This window comes from Astatotilapia calliptera, chromosome 23, assembly GCF_900246225.1.
Source record: "Astatotilapia calliptera chromosome 23, fAstCal1.2, whole genome shotgun sequence".
Lineage (NCBI taxonomy): Eukaryota > Metazoa > Chordata > Actinopteri > Cichliformes > Cichlidae > Astatotilapia > Astatotilapia calliptera.
The window spans coordinates 532,937-559,129 of record NC_039323.1 but is presented as its reverse complement, the minus strand read 5'-3'; the positions used below and the strand labels follow the sequence as shown (position 1 = coordinate 559,129).

Genomic DNA, 26,193 nt, shown 5'->3' with positions numbered 1-26,193 from the left:
TATTTCTCTTTAAAAACAATAAGTACATGCTCTCACAGCGGTGACCTGCTATTACAGACTTGCTCTTGAAACAGAGCATCAACCCAGTAGTTCCATTAAAGCTGTTGTCTTTGTATGTGTGTCACCTGGGCGGCGGTGAAGTATCCGTGGATTTTCCTGTCCCAGTCTGACCCTTAAGGCCATGTTCATGGTCTTTTCTGATTACCAAGATACAGACAACAAAGAGCAGCTTACATAACAAAGTTACTGCACTGCAGTATTCAGTACATACTCGGTGTTCTGCAGTTTCCATCAGGATGGCAGGCAGCAGGAGGGCACAGTGCTTAGTGTAGAAAACATCAAGCATGGAGACAGCTGAGGTATTCAATTATTTTATTGTCCACACAGGTGGTTTGTCCAACGTGAACAAGCATCAAGGCAATGATGAGGAATGTCACACTCACTAAAAGTTCATCTAGATTATATGTGTCACAAGTCCTTAAAATAATAACATGTTACATATATTTTGTATAGAGCGCTTTGAGTCCATTTACCAAATATTTATCAGCAGAGAAATCAAATTAATTTAGTGTAAAATGTGGATACGATGCTTTTATGTTAAAAGGACCAGCTGACAGCAGAAGGCCACTGTGGTGAACACTGTCCTGCAGCAACACATCTAAAATATTCACATGTTCTTATTGCCAAACTTTAGAAGACCAACTATTCCCCAAAATATGGTAAATGTGCGGGCAGCAGAATCAGGCTGTGACAGACGACACGATGGCGGCCGACAGCTTTCCATGTGTCTGCACAACGCTTCGTCTCAGACGGACAAAACAGCAACGCAAGAAGTGCAATCGAAAGGTTCTGGGAGTGTTCCCGTTACGTGTGGATGGAGCACGTCGTGGTCGTGTGCATCAGCTCACACGCTGCCATCAGAAATAAAAACGTCATGTTAAGAACGTCTTTATTATTAGGAAACGTTTTGGCCTGAACAAAATGTGTCAACATCAAAGTGTTTCCTTTCCCTGTTCTCGGCTCCGTTTTTATGTTTCTGTGACTTTGTTACCTTCAAAGCCAACTGAGGACAAAACCTGCAAATTATGGCGAGCTCTGCGGCTCTTCGTGGACCGCCCCGGCTTCATTTTACTAAAGGGCATTTACTGGCAGTAGTCTGTAAATCATCCCTGTTGAATGAAAACAAATGAAAAAGTAAATAATAAAAACACGCGGAGTCATTATTCAGAGACATGTTGCACAACCAACATCAGGAGTGCACGTATTTTTGTGACCAGCGCCAGATGTGCCTCTAAAAGTTTAACTGCGGACCTCAGAAGCAGCACTTTGGGCATTCAAAATAAATAAATATATATCCATTAAAAAGCTGACTTCCAGGGAATGTGTCAGGCATGGCAGGAGAAGAGGAACAAAGCAACTACTTGGAAAAGGACGGCGGCCAAATTTAAACGGGTCACAGTTTTCACTTTCTTACGGGCTCAGGCTCTGAACCTTTCGATCGCACTTTTCTGTATCCACTGTCAAGTTCGTACGTAATAAAACCGACGTGAAATAAACCAGCAGAATAACAAAAGCAAACTGAAAACAGATGATCGCTCAGAGAATAGGCTCCGTGTCATTCCAGCTGACACATGCATCCTTCCACCTGCAAGAAGAGCAGACTCGTCTATTACAGCTTCAGAACTCGTTACAGGATTAAAAGGAAAAGCAAAACACGTCGAAACATTTTATGGTTGTTTCAGGGATCTGTCTGTATGACGGCTCTCACCTTGTTCGGATGCAGAGCTCCAGAGGAGGAGTGAGGTCAGTATCCACCTCCTGACTGCTCTGGGACAATCTGCCGACCGCTAAAAGTAAAAACATTTTTATTTCGCAGCTTTAGGAACACTCAGAAGCAACGACTTGAAAAATCTGACTGAAAACAGGTCACGATTAACCCAACACATTTTAGACGTCATGTAAGGCAGCGGTCTCCAACCTTTTTTGCGCCACGGACCGGTTTATGCCCGACAATATTTTCACGGACCGGCCTTTAAGGTGTCGCGGATAAATACAACAAAATAAAACTAGTACCGGTACCGAAAAAAAGAAGATTTATTCATAACACACGTGGAAAGACCCAGGAAAACCGAGTACACGATAAAAACGATGACAAAATAACGCTGAAAACCGATAAAACCCTGAAAACCAGACATTTCACACCCGAGCCTCTACTCTCGCGGCACGGTACCAAACGACTCACGGACCGGTACCGGTCCGAGGCCCGGGGGTTGTAAGAAGACAGACTGGACACACGGGGCTGCAGACAAAGACAATCAGATAAACGATGCTACGTACAAACAGTGAGGCGGATCTCCTCCTGCTGGTTGGCCAGTCCATCGAAATAGTAGAGGTCGAACTCCGTGCCGCCGCCCTCGTTGGTCAACAGCTCCCTCTGCAGGCCAAACAGCACGCTGAAGTGGCTTTCACTGCACACCACCCAGATGGGGTAGCGTGGCGTCTTCAGGTAAGCTCCTACCTTAGAAGGAGAAAACCAATTGTCTTTGATCACATCAGCCATACAGAATCACTGAGTGATGCAATACGTGTACTGAAAGCAACGCAGGCATTACTGCTCTGTACGTAAGCCAAACCCATCTTAACCATTTATTCCCGACGACCTGATGTAAAGACGTCTCGTGTGTAAGACGCCAACGAAGCGAACTACGACAGAGTCGACGTAACAGGTCGCCCAGCAGAGCAGCAGAGGAGTGAAGTCAGACACAGATGGTGCTCCAAGACTTCATGAGTTTGGAAGCTCTGCACCGGCCAAAGAAACAACTACAACAGCTTTGAAGGATTTGGGTGTTTCTGGAGCTTTTGGTGTCCCGGGTGTGCACAAAAACAGCTGAGCCGTGACGCAAACCCATATCCCCCTTATTCAAACTTTTCAACTATGAGAGGAAAACCCTGCTCACCTCAGGGTGTGACCTGACCAGACAGTGTGTGAAATTCAGCCCCAGAATAATGCTGGTGGCCTTCCCGTCTGCGTGGACGGGGACCAACTGGTCAGGAGTTCACTCATTTACCAACACGCTACCAGTTATTACGAAAAATCCAGTTAAAAATGAAGATTTTTGAGTACTGGTTTCCAAATGCTGCGGCACATACGTTTACTTGAATATCATATAGATTCTATAATAGTTTAAGAATATACTTGTGGCGATGCTCCCATCATCAGAGTGAACAATGGGCCTGAAGTCAGGGCTTGTCGGTGTAACATGAATCAAACTGGGATGTGGTCTGTTAGAGGCTCGGTGTTTCTCACCTTACAGATGTTATAATGTTCAAACAAGGACAGCAGGCCGACGTCGCAGTGACCTTTGATTCCTTTGAGCAGAGTCATGTTGCCGTTGCCCGAGTCCAGCTCCACGTCATCATCGAACACATTGGAAACTGCTCTGCCACACAGCAACAGGTTGACCAGCTCCTGGTGAGAAAACACACAGTTATTACTGCGTCGTGTTTCTGTTACCTCCTGTAAAGCTTAGACAGCGTGGCGCGTACTGTCAACACGTATGTTTAAAAACAACAAAGACAAAATGAAGAAATGTTCCTCTGACAGCAAACGGCGCAGAGAGCGAGCGGCCTCGGCCGAGGGGTTCATTGCTTTTTCACTGTTCAGTTAAAGAGTATTGTTTAGGATTTAGTGACACCTAGAGGCGAATCTTCCAAGCTACACTTCAAAGACACCTGATGTCGCACCATCACTGCAGATTCACAGCCCAGAAACACAACAACACTGTGACAGCTTTAAAAGCAGCTTAGAAGCTGAAGCTAATGAATCTTCTTATATCCAACTAGCACAATACCTGTGTGCAGTACCCATGGGCTCCAATCAGCGTGGTGGTGGGCACATCCATATCTTCCTGTACTCTAAAGAAAGAAGAACCACATCATAGTTGTTTCACAGTCTGGTTCCAGCTACTTTGTTCTGCATAAAAGATGTTTTTAAAAAAGTACTTTTGAATGGACCGCGAGAGAACAGCAGACACAGTCAGCAGCACGCAGCCCAACATCCCAGGTTCAAACTGTGGGGAAAAACAGATAAAAAGGAAAGTGGAGGATAAACGTTTGTGCCCTCGAGAGGGAAAAGGAGAAGAAATGTGCTTCTCTCACTTGCTCAACATGCTGCTCAAGGATCAACTCCAGATCTTTGAGGTTCTCCACAGTCAAACAGGTGATCTAGAACAAAGACAAGTCGTAAAACGTCAACAGAACAAAGTTACGGTTACGGCTCTGAATCTTACGTAAGTTTGACAAATATCATTTCATGAACCTCACCAGTTATCTTACATTCATTCTGATTAGCTTCAGTGCAAATATAAAAATGTGTACCTTTTCAAGCACCCCCTCAGATCTGTAGGGTCGAGCTGGGGTGAACTGATTTCTCCCTGAATTTCTGTTTCCAAACAACAAAACCACAGCAACACCTTCATAAACGTAGCGACGCGAGAGCAGACTCACACCAACGCAGTTCCTAACATCTGCACAATATCTGCAGATACAACACCAATAAAACGGCTGTGTGCATCAGTAAAACTGGAGATCTCACATTGCAACTGTGGCTTGCTTTTCCTCGCCAGCCCTCCACAAGATCTCAGCCAGAGCCAAAACGAGACACTTTCTCCTGATGCTGTTGGACGGTCTTAATCTCCTGAAGGGGGAAAAAAATCTCATCTGAGCGAGAAGCTCTCTGGTGATAGTACGGTTGAAACTGAAATACAGAAGTCACTTGCTGAACATCATTCCCCCGTGTGAAGTAACTGGAATAAAGTGCTCGCAGGTTCATGCCATGAACTAAAGGGTGACTTACTGCAGGCCCGTGGTACAGCTCTCAGTGCTTTCAAACAGCAGTTTCTTAAGAACAAAGGCTTGAACAGACGCCAGAACTCCACAAGGACCTCCCTTAAAAAATTCAAAGCCACAATTAAATAAAGCCTGTGAAAATAAAAACAATTTAAGCATCCGGCTTGATTGAAATCACCTTTCTCTGCACAATCCCATATCGGAGGTCATGCGTGTCTGAGAATGTGAAACCCTGATTCCTCCACTCAATATTGAAACAATTTAGGCTGGATCCAAGAAGAAGTGTTTTTAATTCCTAGAGGGAATAAACGGAAAACAAAGACATAATCAAAGGCAACTGCAGAAAGTCTGCGCAGCAGCTTGAGAGAAACCCTGGTGTAAATCACCCACCGTGGCAGTGCCCTGGTCCATCGGGCGACCGGCGAGGCTGTGTTCGGGTAAGGTTCCCCGCAGAGGGGCGTCGCAGAGTTCTCGCAGATCGTCATCATAATCCTCGATGTCATCTAAATAATTAACACAAATATATCCTTGAAAATCAAAAGTTAGGCACCGATTTGTTTTCAAAGGGCGAGAAACAATCAGTGAAGCCCCGGACCGCACATACAGAAAGTATTTGCCCTAAAATAAACTTTAATACTAGATGAAGACAGCCCAACGCCGTTTTTAAACAATGAGTTCACTTTTAATGGGAAAAGATTATCCAAACCTTAAACTAATAACTGCTTGTGCCACCAACAGGAATTTTGGACCCGTTTTTTGGCAGATTTGCTTTGATCCAGTCACAATGGGGGCTTTTTTTTGCAAGCCCCTTTTTGTTTAAGGTCATTCCAAAAGTATGATTGTTTGTTTTGCTGCCGGTGTGTGCTTCAGGGCTTTGTGCACTTGAGCTTCACAAACAAACGTATGATTAAACCTTCTCCTTCTGGATTTTATAGCAGAGAGCAGAATTTGTGGTTCCATCAATTACAGCAAGTCATTCGGGTCTTAAAGCAGCGAGGCAGCCATCTAACTAATGCTACTAACTCATCAGGGAGAGTCAGGGTGTGGCTGCTGACATCCACCTCAGCTTTCCCGAAAATGAATTAACCACGGGTAATTTATGAATAAAGAAGGTTTGGATAACTTTTAAAATCTGCGCTTTGCATTTACTCGGGTTATCACGCTCTAAGGTTAAAATTTGTTTGGTTTTCTGAATGCTTAGGTGTGACAAATATGCAAAAGAAATCAAGAAATCAATAATCAGAAAGGGACAAGCACTTTTTAACAGCCCTGTACTGCACAGCACTTACCCAAGACCATCGCAGACGCATCCAGATCAGCCACACTTGGCCTGGTCTTTGCTCTAAAAAAGAAAACAACGTGTAAATATTGAGAACAAAGCCTGGGAAAGCAGTGAGCATGAGGCCATTACTTATTATGTGGAGTCAAACAGCTTAAAGCTATTTTACTTTGCTGTCGTCACCATGCTCAGTCTCACTCGCTCAAAGCTGTTTTCACTCGGTGTTCTCTGTGAAACGCTCAGCGCCTCGCGCCCCGCTCGTACACGGTCAGCTGAGCCGATTTCACTTCTGCTGCCTTGTAAACTTCCAGTCACCAAACGTCCATCCTGAGTGGGTCTGGTTTCCTCTTCTCCTCTGAGTAGCGGCTGGGACACCTTTCGACTGTTACGTTTTCTGTTTGATTCCTGAAAGGAGAAAGTGGAGGATTAACAGCAGATGAGCACGCGATCACATGTGTTTTTAGGCATAAAAGCTTTAGTACCTGGGGTACCGGTCCAACCAATATGCCTCTCCTAATGCGATTAGTTCTGCTCCTTTGGGTGGTCTCAGAGGTGGTTTTTTCTGGTTCTTTTTGGATTAAGCTCTTCTTGTCTTGGAGGGAATCCATCGCTGGATGGTCTTGTTGAACTCCTAAGTCAGGACCCCGGAAACCTGTCTGATTATTACTGGACTTTCTATCGTTTGCTGGCATCAGTGAAGCATTTGTAGCTTGAGAAGGGAATGTTGCTGTTATATCAAGCCTGTGAAAGACAACAGCATATTCATTTAAGCACATTATTACAAAAAAGAAAGTAAAATCAGTAGAAAATAATCACAAACGCTGCCTGTAAAATACCTCGATCTGGTCTGTTTGCTTGGAACAGAAGCCGGGCTGCGGTCCTCCTCTCCTCCATTATCCATCGAACTAGTTTGGGCTCTCCGTGGGGAAACCTCACTGCTCACTGGTTTCTCATTCTTTACTTGTTCAATGAGATGCTTTACAATAACCTCCAGTAATGTTTTCAGAGGGTTATTTTGAAGCTGCAGTGACAGAGAGATCAGCTACACACGTTACCTGTTGCGCACCACAGCAGTCACCTTGCAGCTTTAACGCTTACCTTGTTCTTCCTGTAGAGATGCTCAATGCTGAGAATCTGCCTCAGCTCCGACCTGTTGTTGATACTGGCCTCTGTGCGTGGATGCTCCTCATCCATGCAGGCAATAGTCCTCTTCAGCCCCTGAACAACATTTCCAACAAAAAAACAAACAAACTGGGAATTAGTCTATTTATTTCCCCTCATATTGCGAAAGCTTGCATCTTGGTCGCATGCTCTCCCTCGTGCACTGCTGCTACGACTACATGCACGTTTTCTTATTTTAAATAAAGCAGGGCTGCTTACAGACACGCTCGCTGGACCAGAATCGCATCGACACAAGCTCGCAGCGGAGCTGCAGCTGGCTAGCTAGCAGTGTTAGCGGTTTGCACAGAAACGCTATGATGGGCTATCAGTCTGAATTACCACACGTTAGCCGACTCACCTTACGACTCAAATACTCCCGTACAAGGGACGAAGACACCTCTTCGACTGAAGGGACCATGCCGAGGACGAGTCTGTCCGTGTTAGCATACATGATCAACGAGAAGCGGCCATGGTGTTAGCAAACAGCAGCGGGATGCTGCGCCGACAGCACTGAAGAGCTGAGTTAGCTGCTTATTGTTAAGGTCTTAATAAATCATAGCTGGGTACAGTTTAGGTTCAAACAGGGTGAAAAACATGCAATCTCCACTCGGTGTCGTGGGGTGTCCTCGCGGGGGCTACAGCTCCGCGAAACTGCGGCCCTTTCTGACCCTGTACGGCTGCGTTACCATGGCAAAGCTAGTCGTTCACGGACGCTTCGAGCTTTTTTGAAGCCCTGGGCTACTTTAGCCTTGGTGCCCTTCTCTCAGGTTTGTGGGTACAGCTTCTATCCGGTACAGCTCGGTAGCACTGGATTCGCCCCCCCCCCCCCTTTTTTTTTTTTTAATTACGTTCGTTCAATTTGTGTAGTGATTTGTTCACTACACATGATGCAAATCTCCTGTTGCACCACATCCCAAAGCGGCTCTATAGATTGAGATGTGGTTACTGTGGAAACCATGTGAGTACAGTGAAGTCACTCATGTTCAAGAAACCAGTCTGGGATGATTTCATATCTAAATACCACAGAGATGCACCACAGATAATAAATTGTTACGGACAACAAACAGCTCAGGAGCTGCTGCTGAAATGATGTTTCATCCTTCATTTAAATACATCACCACTGTGATTTTTTAAATATTTGATTCATGATCATTTCCCCTCCGTGACTGTTAAGTTTGGAGAAATCAGTGACAGTTTACAATCACACTATTTCAATTACCACACCACCCTGCCAACAAAGAGGAACAATGTGTGCTTGGAGATGAGAGAAGCCAAAAGGAACAGACTGCCCATGAAATAATCGTGTTTGCAGAAAAATATCTTAGAGCTTTATGTGACCTTGTATCTAATCCATGTGTCTGAAAGTGCTATGAAACTATGCTGGGAAACCCACGGTTCAAACAAGCTGACAGGACTGCTCTTCAGCGTCCTCTCAGACTATCACAATTTTGCTTCTTCTTGCAAGAATAAAAGAAAAAGCTCTTTCAGCACATCGATCGGGGTCTCCATTGCCTTGGTTTTTATTAAAGTGGTGTCACCTTTGGATTTATCTGACATTCCGCTCCTTCAAGTCAGATCCTACATCCCAGCCCTTTGCCAAAAATAAGGAACCTGCAAATTGTGGGAGGCCTTGGGACCATTGCTGGATACCTTATTACTCCCACTGACCACAAATTCAAAAGACCTGTCCGACAACATTTGTGTTATCTGAATCTTATCCAATAAATTTACCAGGAAAATGTTTGATGATAAAATCAGACTTAAGTGTAATTCCAAGTGCAAAGGGAAAGCGAGCCATCAGGTTAGTGAACGAGAAGCTTGCTTGTTAAGTCATTGAAGTGCAGGGAACTTCTGCAACCCGATCCTCAATAACTTCTGATCTTTGCAGAAAAACCAAGACATAATTATGCCATTTAAGACAACTTAGCAACAACTATCAGAACTACATTGTACCTTATATTATAAACACAGATACCCGACCTGATTTAAATGATCAACAGATCAAAATGGGAAGCAAGCCACACACAAAGAGATGACGTCTGATGCACTGGGAACTACTTTGAGATAACATAGCCACATTTAACTGTAGAGAGCCTTATTGAGCCATGGGCCATGCTATGCCTAAACAAACAGGAGGGCTGGTACAAGGTTAGAAAGATTTCTATGTGATGCTGAGGAAGACAGCAAGGGTGTACGATGTGCTCTGCCCTTCCAACCTTTCAACTGCATTGGAACCAAAGAGTGAAAAATCACCCTGCTCCAACCAGACTGGGCCAAGCTCCAACTAAGTGATGTGCAGCAGCTGACCATTACTGGTTGTTGCTGTGTGCCATGTCTTCAAGGACTGATTCAGAGAATTATTATTACAGCACTGATTAAGGTAGATTGCATAGATGATATAATTTTGTATACAGAGGTACCCATGATGGGCAGATGGTGGCCATGATGACACCAAGTATTGGCGATCTATAGCTTTGTGTTTGGTTTAGCTCCTTTACATATGAACTTGGTTGTAGCTTTTCTTTTGCGTTTATTATATTTTATTTGCAGTCTGTTTGGGTTCTGGTTAATCTTCCGAGTTCAGTCATATTAAGTTGATTCCCTTTGTGATCCTTTTTCCCAGCCGTCGATGGTCCTTCGTCTCGTGTGTGATGTTCTGCTTTGCTAGCTTTGGTTCTTTTGTGGGTTCTGTTCAGCTGTGTTCCCCAGATGTTTCCACTCTGCTCTTACCTCATGTGTGTGTTTACGTCTTCAGTCTTCCTCTGTTCTTTCTCACATTGTTGTCATACGTGTCCTCACGCTGTGTGTTCTACGTTTCCTCCATAGTTCATGGCTTTCCATGTGAGGTATTATTACCCTTTATACTCATGTATTTTGATCTTCTTGATATTGTTTAGATAATAATAATAATAATAATAACTTTATTTATAAAGTGCCTTCAAACAAAGTGCTGTACAGCTATTTGACAGTAAGAAGATGAATAAATAAAAGAGATAAATAGCAGTACAAGTAAAAACAGTAAGAATTAAAAAACTAAAAGGCAAAGAATTAAGACCTGTAGGATAGGGTGAACAAACATGTCTTCGACTTAGTTTTAAAAACCTCCACAGTGCAGGTCTGCCTAATATCTTGAGGGAGGCTGTTCCACAGAAACTGGGCACGAAAGGTAAAAGCTCTCCAACTGTCTTTTTTCTGGCTCTAGGAACCTTTAGAAGGCCAGAGTCCTGAGATCGGAGCGCACGAGATGGAACATAAAGGTGTAAAAGGTCGGAGAGGTATGAAGGTGCCGATCCATTTAGAGCCGCGTAGGTGAGCAGCAGGACCTTAAAATCTGCTCGAACCTGACGAGGTAGCCAGTGATCTCAGAACAGGGTAATGTGCTCTAATTTCCCAGTTCTTGTTAAAATGCAAGCAGCTGCATTTTGCAACATCTGTAGACCTCTGAATCTTTTCTTTGCTGTGCACGAGGAACAATGTGTTCTAGAACAATGTGTTCTACGACAAAGGAACAGACTGACCATGAAATAATTGCTGTGCAGAGAAATATTGTTGACTTGCATGTGACCCTGTATCTAAACCATGTGTCTGAAAGTACTATGAGGAAAAGCTGAGGGGCCTGGCTCTCATCTTCCTCTCAGATTATAAGAGTGAGAGTGTTCTTGCAAGAATTAACAAAAAGCTTTTCCATCAGTCTGACAGTGACGTAGTTCCTCCTGCAAAGTGCAGGATGCAATGAGCAGCAGCACTGTATACAGAAGTATTAGCCTAAGCTTATGCTAGCACAACCTCGCCCAGAGCAAGGAGGGCTAGAGGGGCCGCCAAACCACAGGCGTAGACCCTCCAAATATGTGGAATGATTAAAAAAGAAAATACATCAAATGCATGTTTTTAAACTGACAGTGTGTAAATTGCTAAGACTATAAACCTCTTTTTGAGGAACTTGCTCCTTGGTTGAACATTATGACCACAGGCCCTGTTCCTGCTGTGTAACTCCTCAAGTCTGAACACAAACTGTATTGAAATCATGTTTCAGCTGAACGTGTTCTGAATACAAATGTAGAGATGCAGATAAAGAAAAATAACAAAACTAATACCTACGTTTTGTGACAGAACAACAACTAAAGAGGTGCAGTTCTCATCAAGTGCAGCTGATGAACGGGCAGTGCGACGATGCGGTTCGAGGGCAGTTGCCTGCTTTGTCTAAGGCATAGGTGTCAAACTCTGGCCCGCGGGCCAAATTTGGCCCGCAGCCTAATTACATTTGGCCCGCGAAGCCATACCAAATTACTATTAGAGCTGGCCCACTGGTATTATACAGCTAATATATATATTGTTTAGTATTAAGCTCGGCTTGTTCCATATTCAGTTTTTCAGCAAAACGTGTCCATAAGAAAAGATTCATTCTTATATCTGGAGGAATAAATATATTTCAATAAATATTAACGTTAGCCCGCGACTTTGTTCCAGTTTTGAATTTTGGCCCACTGTGTGTTTGAGTTTGACACCCCTGCTCTAATGTGTAGTCAACCAAGGATGGGATCCAAACATGTCTTTGTAAGGGAGGAAAACTTTGTGCGGCCTCCTTCTTGAAACTGCTTCATCCTGTGTTCACAGCGTGTTGCAGTTTACTCAGCAGTGTTATCCTGTAGTTACAAGGCCCTTTGATTGCATTTGAACACAATACTTACAATGTCAGGTCACAAGACATTTTAAATACTTTGCTGCCTTAAAATAAAACTTATAGAAAAAAGCAATGAACCTATTCTGGCATTTCATTCTAGAAAGGTTACATTTATGTATTTGCAGTTTCCTTCCCACAGTCTTTTCTTATGAACATGTATAATGTTCTTTTATTATGTGCATGTCTTTATTGTTGTATGTTTTCTCTGCACAGCTCTGTGTTGGACAAAAAGATGTCCACCTCAGACGGTTTGGAGCCATGGTGCGCTGTCCATGTCTTAACGGATCATTCTGAGTATTCGAACATTTTCATGGTTTTTATGGGGAACTTTTCATTTTGATAAATTACCACCCACTGCATTTCCATGGCATACAGCTCCATTCATTGTGCTGTACTATGGATGCATGCTACACTGGGATGCTAGTGTTTGTGGAGTGATGATGGGTTTCCTCAGGTGTAGCTTGTGGTTACTCATTCGTGACGGGACAGTCCGTCCTTTCAGGCAACAGGTTGCAGTTTGTTGCTGCAAAGGTTGTAACAGTGAAAGAAATCAACAATGCAGTTCTTTGTGTTCATTTTATTAAAAGGTTTTTTTTCTATTTATAATATACGACAAATAATCGGACATGTCTACTTTTATATTCATTATCAATCCTCGACAACTTTAAGTGTAGTACATTTAACACAAAAATGGTTGGTGCATGAAAAATTCATCTGTAGAGGCTGCAAGTAAAACTCAGGGATGCAGCTGTTTTGTTCCTGCAACATGTGGCTGCCTCTAAATCGTCGATATAACTGCTGTTCTTTAAGTGAATGCACATCTTACATTTAACATTTCAATACCTCAAGCTTAACATTTGCCATTTATGGACCAAAACGTGTGATATTTACAGAACAGTACCAGAGCAATGCAGGAAATGTGCTGGTATGACGAGTATTGTCAGGGCCGCGCAGGAGAGATCGTTTTGAAGTTTTGGTGCAGCCCTTGTCGTGGGAACAAGAACCACGTGTTTTTGGCACAGGTATCATCTTCCATCCTAGAGGGGAGTGCAGCTTTACATTTGAGCAATACGTAAACAACATCTTGTCTTTGTTTTTTGCATATGTGTGTTATGTGTCCCTCCCTTAGGAATGCCAAGCATACTGCTATTTCCTTCCCTCTGTTTGACAATGCCAGGAGGGACGACGTTTTACAAAAGGAGTGAGAGACAGAGGGAAACTCTCTAGATCACGAGGCGGCATCAGTAGTCGTAAGCTGCAAGAAAGAAACAGAAGGACGGTTATCCAACTCGCCGTCTGGCAGAGTCTACGAGGAAGAGGAGCATGCGATCCACTTCGTGAAGAGAGGTTCATATCCAGACGGGCATGCAATCACACCAAGGTGGTCTTACTTTCTATTGTGAGGATGCAGGTACTTGCTGCCGTGCCTCTGCTGTTCACGGCCTTGCACATGTACTCTCCCTCGTCCTCGGGGAAGGTCTCCGGCAGGTAGAGGCAGTATGTCTCTCCTCTCTCTATGTACTGATAGTCCTCACAATCTTGAAGCACCTCTCCCTCAAACCACCAGGTCACCTCTGGCTTTGGTTCCCCGGTGATCTTTACGGTGAACCGAACTGGCTCAGAATCTACCACCGACTGGTTTTTGAGGGGCTTTTTAAACCACGGGGCCCCTGACCTGGCGTGATCCTCCTCATCTTCGTAAGCCGCAGAGCCGTTAATGATGCTGCCCTCGTCCTCCACGTCGTCATCCTTCTGCAAACAGAGGACAAAACAATCACAAAAAGTTGTTCGTTTGTTATCTCGGTGCAGTTTGTCATGAAAATGGAAGATTTACTTTTTGGAGCGCGGCATCAATCTCCTGCTGCTCAAACTGCATCCTCTGCAGTTTCTGCTCCTCTATCCGCCTCCGTTCCTCCTCCTCTCTTGCTTTGGCCATCTGCTCAAAGCGGGCTCGCATGTCCACTTTCTGTTTGAACGGTGACTCTTCGGCCCTCGCTGGAGTCGTTTCCTGGTCCTCATCCTCCGGAAAAAACAAAAACTTGTAATACATGCTGCCGAGATCATCTTCCATTGATATGAAAAAAAACCACATGTGCTATAAAGTGCTCTTACCTCCTGGAACCGCTCAGCTTCTCTCTCCTTAATTTCATCATCGATGGCCTTCCTCTTGGCTCTCTCCGTCTCGATCTTCTTCTGAATCTCCTCCTCAGTCAGCTGCTTGATCTTCTCAAACTTGGACTTGAGGCTTTTGGCCTGAATGGAGCCGGTTCTCTTGAGCTTAGTGAGCTCTTCGTACTCTTTGCTTACAACATCCGAGCTTTCATTTATTTCTTCCTGTAACGATATGTGGAACACAACTTTAAACATTTAGTCACATTTTTCTGTAAAACACGCTGTCGACTCGACTGGCTGCTGTCTGATATTTTCAGCTGTTCGAGACTGACCTCGCCCATCTCTTGTCTGAGTTGTTCGAATTCCTGCTTCTCTTGCTCCATTTTCTTTTTGCGCTCCTCTGCCTTGCGTCTCCTCTCAGCTTCCTCCTTCTCTTTCAGCAGCTCTTCAAAGTTGATCTCCAGTTTCCTGGGGTGCAGGGCTTCCTGAGACTCGCTCTTTACCATCCCTTCGTCCTCATCTAGTACCTAAACACACAAGCACCCACAAAAGTGTTTCAGTATTTTAATGTTTAATGAAATCCTGCAGCAGTAACATCTTCAATTTGCAAAAGCAAGTGCAAATCTAAAGCATTACAAACATTAGATAAACAGCTGCATGCAAAAAAAACAAGATGCATCGTCTGGAGGCCACTGTGTCCTTGTATGTGTAGGGAACACATTGATAATAAGACTCTTGGAGTAAAAATAATTTATACTATATCTGAAACTGAAAATCTCTTACTGTTTCATCTCCAAATGCAGACTTTTCCTGATCCAGACCAGGGCTCTTGAAGAAATAATTGAGACAAGGAAACAGCAGTGCAGTTGTAGCCCATCATTACTGATGTGCAGCATGAATCTATTACAGGCAACACTTCTGCAGGGTCACTTAAAGAAGGTGTTGGCTTAATCCACTGATGCTGAATGAAACTGTGTTTGATTGTTTTACAAATATCGTAAAACTGCTTTTCATGCATGTTTTCCTGCTCTGTAACAAGAGAGCTGAGCAGCAAAGCAGCAGCAAATCAACTTGAGGCTTTAACAGCACAAAAAAGCAGTAACACATTAGTGATCAGTCCAATACATGCAGACTGTGCAACGCTTTTGTCACCAAGTGATGGACGTTTACCATGCTCTTGCGGGCCTCAGCAAACAGCCTCTTTTCCTCCTCCAGTCTCCTCTTAGCCTCCTCCTCTGCCCTTTTCTGCTCTTCCTCTCTCCTCTGGCGTTCCAGCTCCTCAAAGCTGACACATATCTTCCCAGGCTCACTGCCCTCCAGGTTCAGCAAGGCCATCAGCACCTCGTCATCCTCGTCTACAAGCTGAGTGAAAACCCAACGGTGCAAAGACCACATTAATGTCTGCCTGGTTTTAAAAAGCAGTTGATCTCAGCGCCTGTACACACAGTAAAGGCAGCTCTGCACAGAAAGCTCGATAATTATCCAGACTAGTTTGTTTCACTAACCAGGCCAACCAGCTGCTGACTAGAGTGTAACGTTCAGTTGGCAGATGATCGCTTCCTCACGCACAAAAGTTCAATCTACACTTTTAAGGCAAACAAATTCATTGATATAATCAACAGATATGTATCCACTCTGAGAGAAAGGTTTTGTATTAAATGCAGATTTAATATTGACCATGCTTTTCCTGGCTTCAGCAAAAGCTCTTCTCTCCTCCTCCATCCGTCTCTTGGCCTCTTCCTCTGCTTTCTTGCGCTCTTCCTCTACCCTTTGTCTCTCCAGCTCTTCAAAGCTCAGTCTCAGTTTTCCTGGGCGAAACTCCTCCTTGTCTTCCTGTCCTGTGCTTTCCTCGTCTTCTTCCTGATGGGACACAAACATATCGCAAACGTGATTAGGCCATCTTCACAACACAAAAGTGATTTGGAAGCGCAAACACAAATCCCCTAAAGTTGTTTTTATGAGATGTTAATCCCAGGAGGACTTCTGAAATATTTTCACATGGCTCGTGATTTATATCTTGCTTGAAGTAACTGTACACTGGAAGATGCTGGCAGTCAGAAGGAAGGTTGTTATATCCGTCTGTAGATATGTATGTGTGGTTTCTCTGGTAACGCCCTAAGCTTGAGGGCGGTACCAGAGGAGGGTTGCAAAGCGACATGCAGATGTACAGCAACTATGGGAATGCTAAAGCTGCTGAAGCGCACTTGTTGCCTTCATGAGATCTGCCAGTGAATCGCACATGTACAAAAGCTATGCTTGCTGTTTTGCAGTCATGTGTACCATTCCCAGCCTGGCCTCCTCAAAAGCTTTCTTCTCCTCTAGCAGGCGGCGTTTGGCTTCCTCCTCCGCTTGCTTCCTCCTCTGCTCCTGCCTTTCTTTCTCCAGCTCCTCAAAGGTCAGTTTCAGCTTTCCAGGAGTGACTTGAACCTTATCGGAAGCTTTCTCCTCTTCATCCTAAAGCAAAAGAAAGCAAGAAAGCAGACCTGTGGCTGTAAAACACAATATCTCCTGTTAACACTGCGTTCACATTGACATCTTCATTTACCTGTTGATTAACTGAGCGTCTCTTCACTTCCCGGAAGGAGCGCTTGTTTTCGTCGTAGCGTCTTTTTTTCTCCTCTTCTGCCTTCCTTTTTAGCTCCTCCTCTCGATTCTTCTCCATGTCTTCAAAATTCACTTTGATTTTGCCGGGAGGTCGTGACGGCTTCGCCGGGACCACACGCACCAGGATTGTGTCATCTCCTTCCTAAAAAGTTAAAACAGCCGATAATCACGGTCTAGAGAATTCACAACAACAATATCATCACAGTTTATATTAAAGCAAATGTGACGAGTCAGATATGATATTATTATTACTATTATGTGTGTTGTCTGCAGCACTGAGAGAGCAAACCTCCCACGTTCACTGGGACTGTGTGTGGGTAGGGAGCGACTGCAGTTCGCAGTAGGTCAGTGTACGGGTGTCAGTCTAAGATAGCAGCAGTCGCAGCAGGGAAGGCTCGAGCTAATTCTGTCTGTGGGAGGTGTGGGAAACAGCTGCCAGTCATCTGCTGTCTACACCTGGCAGCTCTGTTCCAGCTGTTTCCAGATCAGTGCATTCCTATATGTGAACAGGCTCTTTTTAATGGTGTGATCTGAAGCGTCATTGTCTTATGTGGTCAACGAGGCACAAAGGAAACGGTTAAAGCAGCAGTCAGGGGTCAGAGTAGCTTTTTAGACACGCTTTGAAGAAACTGATTTGACTTCATGATCTGATCTTTACCATAATCAGGGTCCCAGATACACGTAATTGTGTAACGTAACGTACAAAGTACAATGGAATCTGTTCACTGGTACAGATTCAGCGAGATATTTGAATAAGCAAAAGTTATTGTTTCAAGTTTGAGGAGAAAACATCTTTTGGGTTTGTTTTTTTCCGATTGTGTTTCAGTGAAAGCAACAGTGTTACGCTCCTGCTCTTTCAGGCTCAGTGTTATTAGTGATGACTAAGGCAGAGCTTTGCAGCCACATTCAAAGTTTCACACTGAACAGGATCCATATAAAAGCCCCATTTTCAGACAGCATTGTGAACCTTATTGCTTTGCTACAGCAGCAGAATCAGGGCAAAGAAGTAGTGCACTGCTGCTTGTAATTGCCTATTTGGCACGAGATCACTGACGTAACCATTTCCAAGAACTGCACCGTCTGAATGTATAAGAAGCCTGAAAGTGGACTAATTGGAAATCTCTGTCTGATTTAGCTTGAATCGTTTTCCTGCATAGTGAGGTTAAATGTGTGCCAGCAGTTCACAGACTGGTCATGTTAGCAATGCTACTGGTGGATTCAGACCTACATCCAGTCTGTGCCAACTCTTTGGACCTCAAATGCCCATTACAACTCATCCGAGAGGCAGCTGAGGATTAACCATTACAGTGGTAACCACACTGGTTCATCGCAGCCTCTCAAACACCAAAACACACTTTGTTTTTGCTTGAGCCCAGGTTCACTGACCTCAGCGGCTTTTTGAGCCAGTTCTTTCTGGATTTTGGCTTTCTCCAGCTTATCCTGGGCCTCCCTCTTCTTCCTCTCTTCCTCCATCCTCTTCCTCTCCTCCTCCTGTCTTTGTTTTTCCATTTCTGCAAACTTCCCCTTCACGCTACCTGAGGATTTCACAAAGCGAGACACAAGCCTTAAGCCTCGTCTTCCTCCTGGATAGTCATCGCTCATTACCATCCCTTACCTTTGATTTTGGGGACGTAAGATTTTTCCACCTTCGCTGGCTTCACCTCCTCTTCCTCATCACTGGAAGCAAGCAGTTCTTTTATCTGTGATCGAGCAGATAGAAAGTGTGACGAGGTGAGGTTACGGTTTAGCTGGGATCATCTCCTTTGCCACTCAGGAGCCATGCTGGTCCCAGCAAGAACACGAGCCTAATCCCTGCTAATAGCAGGGTCATGTGGCTTGCAGCAGGCCTCTGATTGGCCCGTCGTGTTGTTGAACAGATAGGGGATGAGTGCAGGTGTCCGAGCCTGGCCAGCTACGGCACAGCAGTACACAGGAAGGGCGTTTTGTCTGAGTGCCTGATAATCACACAACACCGTATCACTGCCTGTATTTCACTGCAGTCGAGTAGGAAGAAAAGCTGAACCCTGGAATTCTTGATCTCTGACCTTCTCAGTGGGACTGATGTCTGCTTTTTTCTAATGGATTAATGACGTTTTGGTGATATATTAAATCAATTTAAAGCAATTTACCATCGTGGACTAATCTGATTAGTTGATCACTGGATTCAGACGTTTCGGGCATCGTTCATGCTGCTTCACTATCACGTGACCCGCTGGATATTTGACATATGGTGAATTCTGAATTTAAAGTAGTGGTGAGAAAGTTGTTCAGTGCATATTAATATGGTTAAAGATGGCTTTTTACAAAAGGTCACTTTAACAACAAGCACAGGCCAGTTTGACTGAACATGGGCTCATATCTACAACGTTTAGCAGGTTAATACATGAGATGTGACAGATGTGACAGATGTGTCGGTGCAGTGTAAAAATCGAGTTCTCTCACAAACCGCAGTCTCTGTCACGGCGCCATGCCTCATCATGCCATGCAGATCACAGTGGGAGGTTAGTGGGGTTATCAGCCTTTGACCTGCTGCTTCCTGCGATGCCACTCTCTCTCCTTGATGTATTGCTCCTTCCTCTTCTGCTGCTCCTCCCTGTTCCTCTGCCTGCTGCGCTCCTCCCTGGCCTTCTGCATGGACTCAAATTTGCTCGTCACGTTCTCCTTGTCTTTGTTGAGCTTTGGCACGTAGCTTCTTGCCACCAGCTTTCTGGATCTGAGGAGTTTCTGTGGTTTAACAGTCGAAAAAATGATGAGTTCGTTGATGTAACTGTGGGAAAAAATGGTACCAGAAATGTAAAGATGCTGCCAGTGTTTTCCATCTCACCTCTTTTTTGAATGCCACATCAGAAATGTTCTGGTCTTCATTTGTTTCAGGCTCTTCCTCCTCCTCGTCCTCCTCCTTCTGTGAAACACCATTAACATCTCCCGAGCTCTCGTTTCGCCCTTTCTTTTCTTTGTGCTCCAAGCCGTTCACGTGTGTCTTGTCGGTCTCATTGCTCGCCGTTTCATTCCTGCCACGAGGTTTCTGATCTTCTGTGGATGCTCTCTCACCTCTACCCTCGACGTCATTGGCTGTCACATCGCTTTCTTTATCTTCCACGTCGTGGGCATCTACAGCTGCCACCTCAGTCATGTTTGTACCACAGTGACAGGCCGACAAACACACTCTGTTTAAAGTTCTTCACCTGCAAAGCACACAAGTCACGGTTCAAACACTGATGACCAGCCAACCTTGCTTTTTTATTCCACCAAACGTGTTTTTAAGAATCTGCTGTTAAACACACAAAGACACAACTCACTCATCACAGCAGAATAAAAGCTTAAAACTAAACTGACAGATACATGCTGAGTTTGTTAACCTTTGCCATGTAGTGCCGCACATAAGTGCTCCCTTTGGCCGACAACATGGCAGACTACATTAATTTTACATGATTAAAATCCTAATTTTAAAGTTTTTTTTTTATTAATCTGTGTTTTGAATCAATCATTTTAATGCCATTTCTATCTTTGCCTAATTTGATTTTCCATCCTTTAGCTGAATATCAGCGTAGCACTTTACTGTCGTTTTGCTACATTTCACAGTTACTGTCTGTCTGCACTGTCACATTTTTACCACTGCAAACAGAGCTGTTACTCAGTATCTGGAGAAAGAGTGCAATGGAAGCTTGCCGGCCCCTATTTATAGCCCACTTGTGGCTCTAGGGCATGTGATCGTGACTATTTCTGATGACTGATAGGCAGTTGGACACAGCTCGAGCTGGCACCCACATGTCGCCCCACAGACCCTCGACAAAATGGCCAAACTGAGAGCAGGACAACTGGATGAATGAGAGCTGTTTGGACTGTTAGTCACCCCACACTAAAACTGTTGCTGTGTATCAGCGTCCCCAAATACCTTTCAGACTCAGACATGAAGATCTCACTGTGACCCGGCACAGCTAATCAGAAGCTCTGCCATTGAACCAACAGTCAACGCACTGAGGCGGATCACTGTAGGCCTCACAGGTGGGTTCAGCCCGACTTCAGAAGTATTCGAAGCACTTTTACATTATAGCAGAGAGTGGCTAATTGAAGCAATTATAGTTATCAATTTTAGGCCTACAACACACTGCTGGAGCCAGGGTAGGTTGTAGCTTGATTTAGGGACGGCTGATTTGATTTTCCACCCTCGTTTTAAGAGGTGAATGCCAAAGTCAGACAGTGACAGTGTTTGTTGCCCTTTGTGGATCTTCACGCCATATTCTGACTGTTTAAATTCCAATTTAGAGGGATTTTGAAAGAAATCCATTATAACTCTATTGCTGCTGATAAATAAAAAGAACCTGCTTTGTAATAAATACTCTCAATATTTAAACAAACGCTAGTGTGATTTCTGTGCACAGCTGGCAAAATCATGCCATAAAAGCCTGATTCTAACCTCAGTCACGTTTAAAACTATTATTAAGCAGTGAAGCTAGAGCGACACCAATGAGCATGGCTAAACCCGCAGTAACCAAAGAGCTGGTTAATCCTAATTCAGGGTGTAGGTAAATAATCTAAAACCACACACTTTGGTCTTTTCCAATCCCCCTCGTGCTACAGAATTATGAAACCAGACTTTACCTCTTCAGTGCTTTCGTCCTCCTGCTTTGATTGATTTTCTTTCTTATTCCTCTGGGAAGCCACAAAACCTAAAGTGAGACCAAGCGGAACAATGCGAGGAGCGATCGCTTCCACCCACTCGACTGGCTTCTGGTTGCTGGTTGCCTGTTGGTGAGCAGTTTCCTTAAAAGTACCGTTACTTTCTACCGGACACTGCATTCCGCGCGCGCCTGCTGCAGGTTCAGCTGTTCAGCCCCGCACGCGCTCCCACACACATGCACGCGCACCGGCGCACGGCCCTATCCCGGTCATTTATTCACAGCTCGAAGCCTTTGTTTTTAATAAAATAAATACAGTAATTGTTTTGGAGGATTTCTGGCTGCAGACTCAGCGTTACTTTTGTCAGATTATTATTTATGTATTTATGAAAAGATCGTTACAAAAGTGTAATTAGCGAGCTAATTATTGCTGATTTTATACCAATGACAACAGATGGATAGGTTATCATTTTTGGTTTTTATTAATTTGTCTGATTAACGTTTTTGTTTTGTTTTTAGAATGAACAAAATGAGCATCATCATCATCATCATCATTATTATTGTTGTTGTTGTTAACCAAGGACGCACTGCTGAGATAAGAGCAGCTCGTTTGGACTGTTTGGTAGAACTGGAGTCTAAATGCAGACAGATTATAATTATCTGCTCGTTATCCAGTTCAGCGCAGATTCAGGACTTATCAGTTCAGAGGGACAGCAGCTTGCCCTTTCCTTTTTTCTAAAATGACCTAGATGTTGCTGTCAGTATGCTATGCAGTGACAGTTGGTGCTGACATTGTTGTGCCAACACAAATCCAGTTGTTCAGTGTGTCACATGCGCTCAGGAACCAGGCATCTGTTTAACTTATCTTAAGTCAAATAACTGAATAACAGCTCCACGGTAGTGCTGATAAGCCTTCTTCTTTAAACTGAGGTGACAAAGTGTTTCTCTCACTGTAGATGGATGTAAATAGAAACCTGGCTGCAGACAGCCCGCTCTAATGCCCCCATGCACAGCTGCTGACTCACTGACCACACAGGCATCCGGCAGAAAGTGCACAAAGTTAAGTCCCCATTCAAGCACTCCAGGGCCCGTATCCCTAAGGATTCTGAGAATCCTCTCAGAGAGCTCCTAACTTAACCTAAAAATTCCTTGCCAGGAGTTTTAGCTTAGAAGTGATTCCAGAACATTTTCAGTGAACTCTGAGCAAGGAATGGATGGAAAATCCTATCTTAGTGAGGAGGTGTGGTTGACCCCGTTGCTAGGTATGAGTCATCATTTCAAAAGCCGTGATTGGTTGATCCTACAAGTTTGATGGAAATGAGCTTTTGGTGATAATGAGCAAAGGATGTACCCTCAAATCAATAAACATATTATATACTCTAATCTTATGCTGACTGTAATTGTAAATAATATTTCACATTCAAGAAAATATCTGGAAAATGAATAGTAAGCTGTAGGGGTTATAGCCAGTAGAATCTAAAATATGTGAAAACTTAAACTCATTACACCCTGTTCAAATAATGATTCGTGTCTTATTTGCTCATATTAATATCCTAGCTGGCATATTTTGTACTTTCACTCCCATATGGACCCTGTTGAAAACAAGATGGCCTATCTCAAGAGGCTGTCCTTAATGAAGTAGAAATCACAACGTTACAAGTCCAGTGTGGTCTTAACGAGGGTAACACGGCTCAGCTTTTAGCAATGTCTGTGATTGCAGACCCAAGTCATCACTGCTGCATTGTTGCATTTTCCCAGTTGCCAAATACCTCGGGGTTGTGATTACTTTCGTCTCCGGTGTAATAGCGTTGTAGCGTCGAGTTGGTGAAGTAATTGCATCTCTAAGGAGATCCACCACAAACATGATTCCTGCACGATCCAATCTGTAGCGTCTCAATAATTCCCTGTCATCCAGTGTTTGCAGGACATCTCTCCTGCCTCTTCTGTTGGCCATTTTGTGCAGCTGCTTAGGGGAACTCCTAAGCCACTAAAAGTCCTCTTCCCTGCTCTTAGCAGATCTCGCCTTAGGAGCCCTTTTAAGCGCTAGGAATCTTGAGGAATAGCTTTTATATTAACTGGGATTGTCGTGTCACTTTTAGGGGAAATTCTAAGAAAAGGTCATGACTCTGAGAATTTTCTTAGAATTTGGCCGCTAGGAGCCACTTTTTGCACAAAGATTCTTTAGGGATACGGGCCCAGGAATGTTGCAGACAGTTTTTGAGAGGCTGTGCACAAAAGGCTCTGCTGATCATGCTGCTCATTTGTCAAAGCTTTGGTCATATCTACTTTTTGGACATGCCAAAAATGTAGGAAAGCTTCATGATTCTAGCAATTACACTGTGACTATGTGAGAGGTGTTGATATTTTGGACCCCCCCCCTCCCAAACTGAAGAGCTAAAACTCGGGCTAGTGTTGCACTTCTAAGTGAAACATGAGAGTCACAGTGCCTCTGGAAAAGAAAGAAAGCTCGAGGAGTCCTTTGAGGAAACAACATTAAGACTAAGCTGTTGTGTTAACTCGTTCGGTGCACACAATTCATCAAAAGTGCACAGTGTAGATAATAAACACAGAAAGTTTGCCAAGGTCACTACACGTCTTCAAGCAGGCATCGAACTTTGGATTGTTGTATCTGCGTCTCGACTTTGACTGATGTTTGCATTTGAATGATCACATGAACTTCCTGCCCAGATTAAAGCATTAGCTGGTCAGGGGTACTGTTCAGTGAGCTCTCGGGGCACTGGGGTCGTGGTCCTCCTCTGTTTCCGAGTCCGGTGGGGTATTAGGGACAACAAGGGGACTGCTTTAAATAGCACCACAGCTGTGGAAACTAATCAGCACTGCAAGGACAGCTAACCTGAGTCAGACTGGGCCTTAGCATCAGCTGCTGCAGCACAACAACTCAGACTCCCCTGTGGATATTTCATGGTGGTACAGCCCGCGCCCCCACGCTGAAACCCCTGTAAAGTGGCTCACCGGGTCAAAACTGCGCCATGTGCTGCTGAATGGACACACCTGTCCACACCTCTAGCAAAGGTACACATAACTTATGAGCAAATTTCAAACCACATAACCAAGCAGTCAATAGAAAAGGCCGGCGCTACGTGACACGCTCATGAGCTCAGCAAAAGGAAAAAAACTCATCAAATCTTTTATGTCTCTTTTCATTTAAGTTACTTATAAACAGGCTGATTCACACAAGCAGGACTTGGACCAGTTAAAACACATTTCAGCGACCCTCTGATTCTTCCATCCACGCCTCATATAAAATATATTCCTGACACTTGGTCATGATGAAGCTCAGCCATGTCGGACTGTGAAGCAATCCTTCCTCCTGAGCAGACAGGCCAGTCCAGTGGCATGCAATCATGATACAAAGTTGTGCTTTGGAAAGAGTTAAAAGGCAAATGGAAAGTAACAAAGTGTGATCATGAGCAACAGCCTGCTCGGGCCCAGAGCAGTACTAATCTGCAGGTTGAGCTGGATGATTGCATTTTTAGAAGAAATTGCTGTGTTCTGGCCAGACTTGGCAATGCACTGTAGGACATGAACTCTGTGATGCCTCTGCCTTTTCTCCAGCCTACATAGTTAAATGAGATCAAATTAGGTGGTCCGGAAAGAACAGAACAACCCTTCATCAGCTGAGACATGAACAGATGTTTGTGCTGTTTTCAGAAGAACAAGCAGACTGTTGTTCAGCTCGTGCCCCCGTGTGTCTAAATCAAAATAATCAGAATGAATGCTTGTTAGCATCCGTGTTTGTTTTGTTGTTGTTGTTTTTAACAGTTTCTCTCTTGAACTACATTATAACTAATTTGGGTTAATGTTACATACAAACATGAGATCAATGTGGTTTTATTTGGCTCTTCTGTGTTAAAGTAGGGACTTAGAACATTTCCGTAATAATGATTCAAAACAGCCCAAAGTTAAAATATTCCAGTTATCTGATAACAGGCACTGGCTTCCACTCTGCACCACTGGCTTGGTGACAGCCCTCCGAGGGACGGTTATTATGGTACTACCCATGACTGGACACAATATTAACAAGGGCAGATTTATATGTAATCGTGCATCAGTCAGCAGCTGGTCTCATGGCCCGGGGCTTGTGTACATTTATTACCTGAAATCATGAGGAAAGCTGGTTTATCCTCCTGTGCTGTTAAACAAATTAAACCTTGTGTACATTTTTCTTTTCCGGACCTTCATCGAGGCGCCTTCCTGTCAGCGTGGATGCAGAATACGAGCGTCTCTCACTGCCCCCTAGTGGAAACAAAGGGAAAATACCTGTAACAGTCCTGACCGTAAAATGAAAGGCAAGAAATATATCATGTGAGCTGGTGACTAATTATAAATATTCATTATTCTGCACTTGATGTCTTTATGCTTCAGTTTAAAGGTTGTTCAACGACCTGAGCAAACTAAGAAACTCATTATGATGTGTTGACCTGAAGCCCCTTCATTAAAAGCCTGTGTGTATGTGTTTGCATTGATGTCGTCGGTTTGTGTCACTGTGGCTGAACCAGTTATTAAGTAACAAAACACGTTACTTCACTTTAGAATCAGAGCCTTTCAGTCTCACTGAAATGTGAAATTAAGTGATTTTATGGAGAGAACATTAAGATTTTCTTTGACTGTTGCTGAATTTTGGGTTTTTTTGTTACTTTATTTGAGCTTTGAATACTAACACCCTTGTTTCTTTTATTTCCATAATGTTGTGAAACATGTGTCTACAGGTGTGTTTATGCTTTATTGGTAGTGCTGTAAGAAAGTCAAACATTAATCATAAACAGTGGATTTCAGACTGTGGGCTGGGCGCTGCTGGGCACAGAGCCAGTGGACGTGTGGGTGTGGACTAGTGGAAATATCGATTGAAAATAAGCTAAATGAATGTG

At 43.9% G+C, this 26,193-nt stretch overlaps 2 protein-coding genes across 6 annotated transcripts; both read right to left on the bottom strand.

Annotated features, from left to right (window-relative positions):
* Positions 1–355: 355 nt before the first annotated feature.
* Positions 356–8,176, bottom strand: mindy4 (MINDY lysine 48 deubiquitinase 4). Of its 2 annotated transcripts, XM_026159479.1 has the most exons (18): positions 7,647–8,176; positions 7,226–7,345; positions 6,964–7,148; positions 6,610–6,868; positions 6,297–6,532; positions 6,138–6,190; positions 5,239–5,351; positions 5,027–5,143; positions 4,856–4,947; positions 4,595–4,696; positions 4,378–4,441; positions 4,159–4,224; positions 4,003–4,070; positions 3,852–3,915; positions 3,308–3,469; positions 2,338–2,518; positions 1,769–1,847; positions 356–1,645 (listed from the first exon to the last, which is right to left on the bottom strand). In XM_026159479.1, the coding sequence occupies exons 1-18, from the start codon at positions 7,737–7,739 to the stop codon at positions 1,597–1,599; spliced, it is 2,103 nt and encodes a 700-aa protein (XP_026015264.1). In that variant the 5' UTR covers positions 7,740–8,176; the 3' UTR covers positions 356–1,596. The 2 variants fall into 2 exon arrangements, with proteins under 2 accessions (XP_026015264.1, XP_026015266.1); XM_026159481.1 differs by lacking the exons at positions 356–1,645; positions 1,769–1,847 and having other exon boundaries at positions 2,435–2,514.
* A 4,355-nt stretch (positions 8,177–12,531) lies between these two features.
* On the bottom strand, positions 12,532–21,467 carry nexn (nexilin (F actin binding protein)). 4 transcript variants are annotated; one of them, XM_026159535.1, is made up of 15 exons: positions 21,288–21,466; positions 19,510–19,870; positions 19,212–19,409; positions 18,301–18,385; positions 18,072–18,220; positions 16,627–16,827; positions 16,362–16,535; positions 15,759–15,941; positions 15,252–15,443; positions 14,865–14,909; positions 14,414–14,608; positions 14,082–14,303; positions 13,804–13,989; positions 13,361–13,721; positions 12,532–13,224 (listed from the first exon to the last, which is right to left on the bottom strand). In XM_026159535.1, the coding sequence occupies exons 2-15, from the start codon at positions 19,816–19,818 to the stop codon at positions 13,211–13,213; spliced, it is 2,514 nt and encodes an 837-aa protein (XP_026015320.1). In that variant the 5' UTR covers positions 19,819–19,870; positions 21,288–21,466; the 3' UTR covers positions 12,532–13,210. The 4 variants fall into 4 exon arrangements, with proteins under 4 accessions (XP_026015320.1, XP_026015319.1, XP_026015321.1 ...); XM_026159534.1 differs by having other exon boundaries at positions 12,532–13,721; positions 21,288–21,467; XM_026159536.1 differs by lacking the exon at positions 14,865–14,909 and having other exon boundaries at positions 12,532–13,721.
* Positions 21,468–26,193: the final 4,726 nt, after the last annotated feature.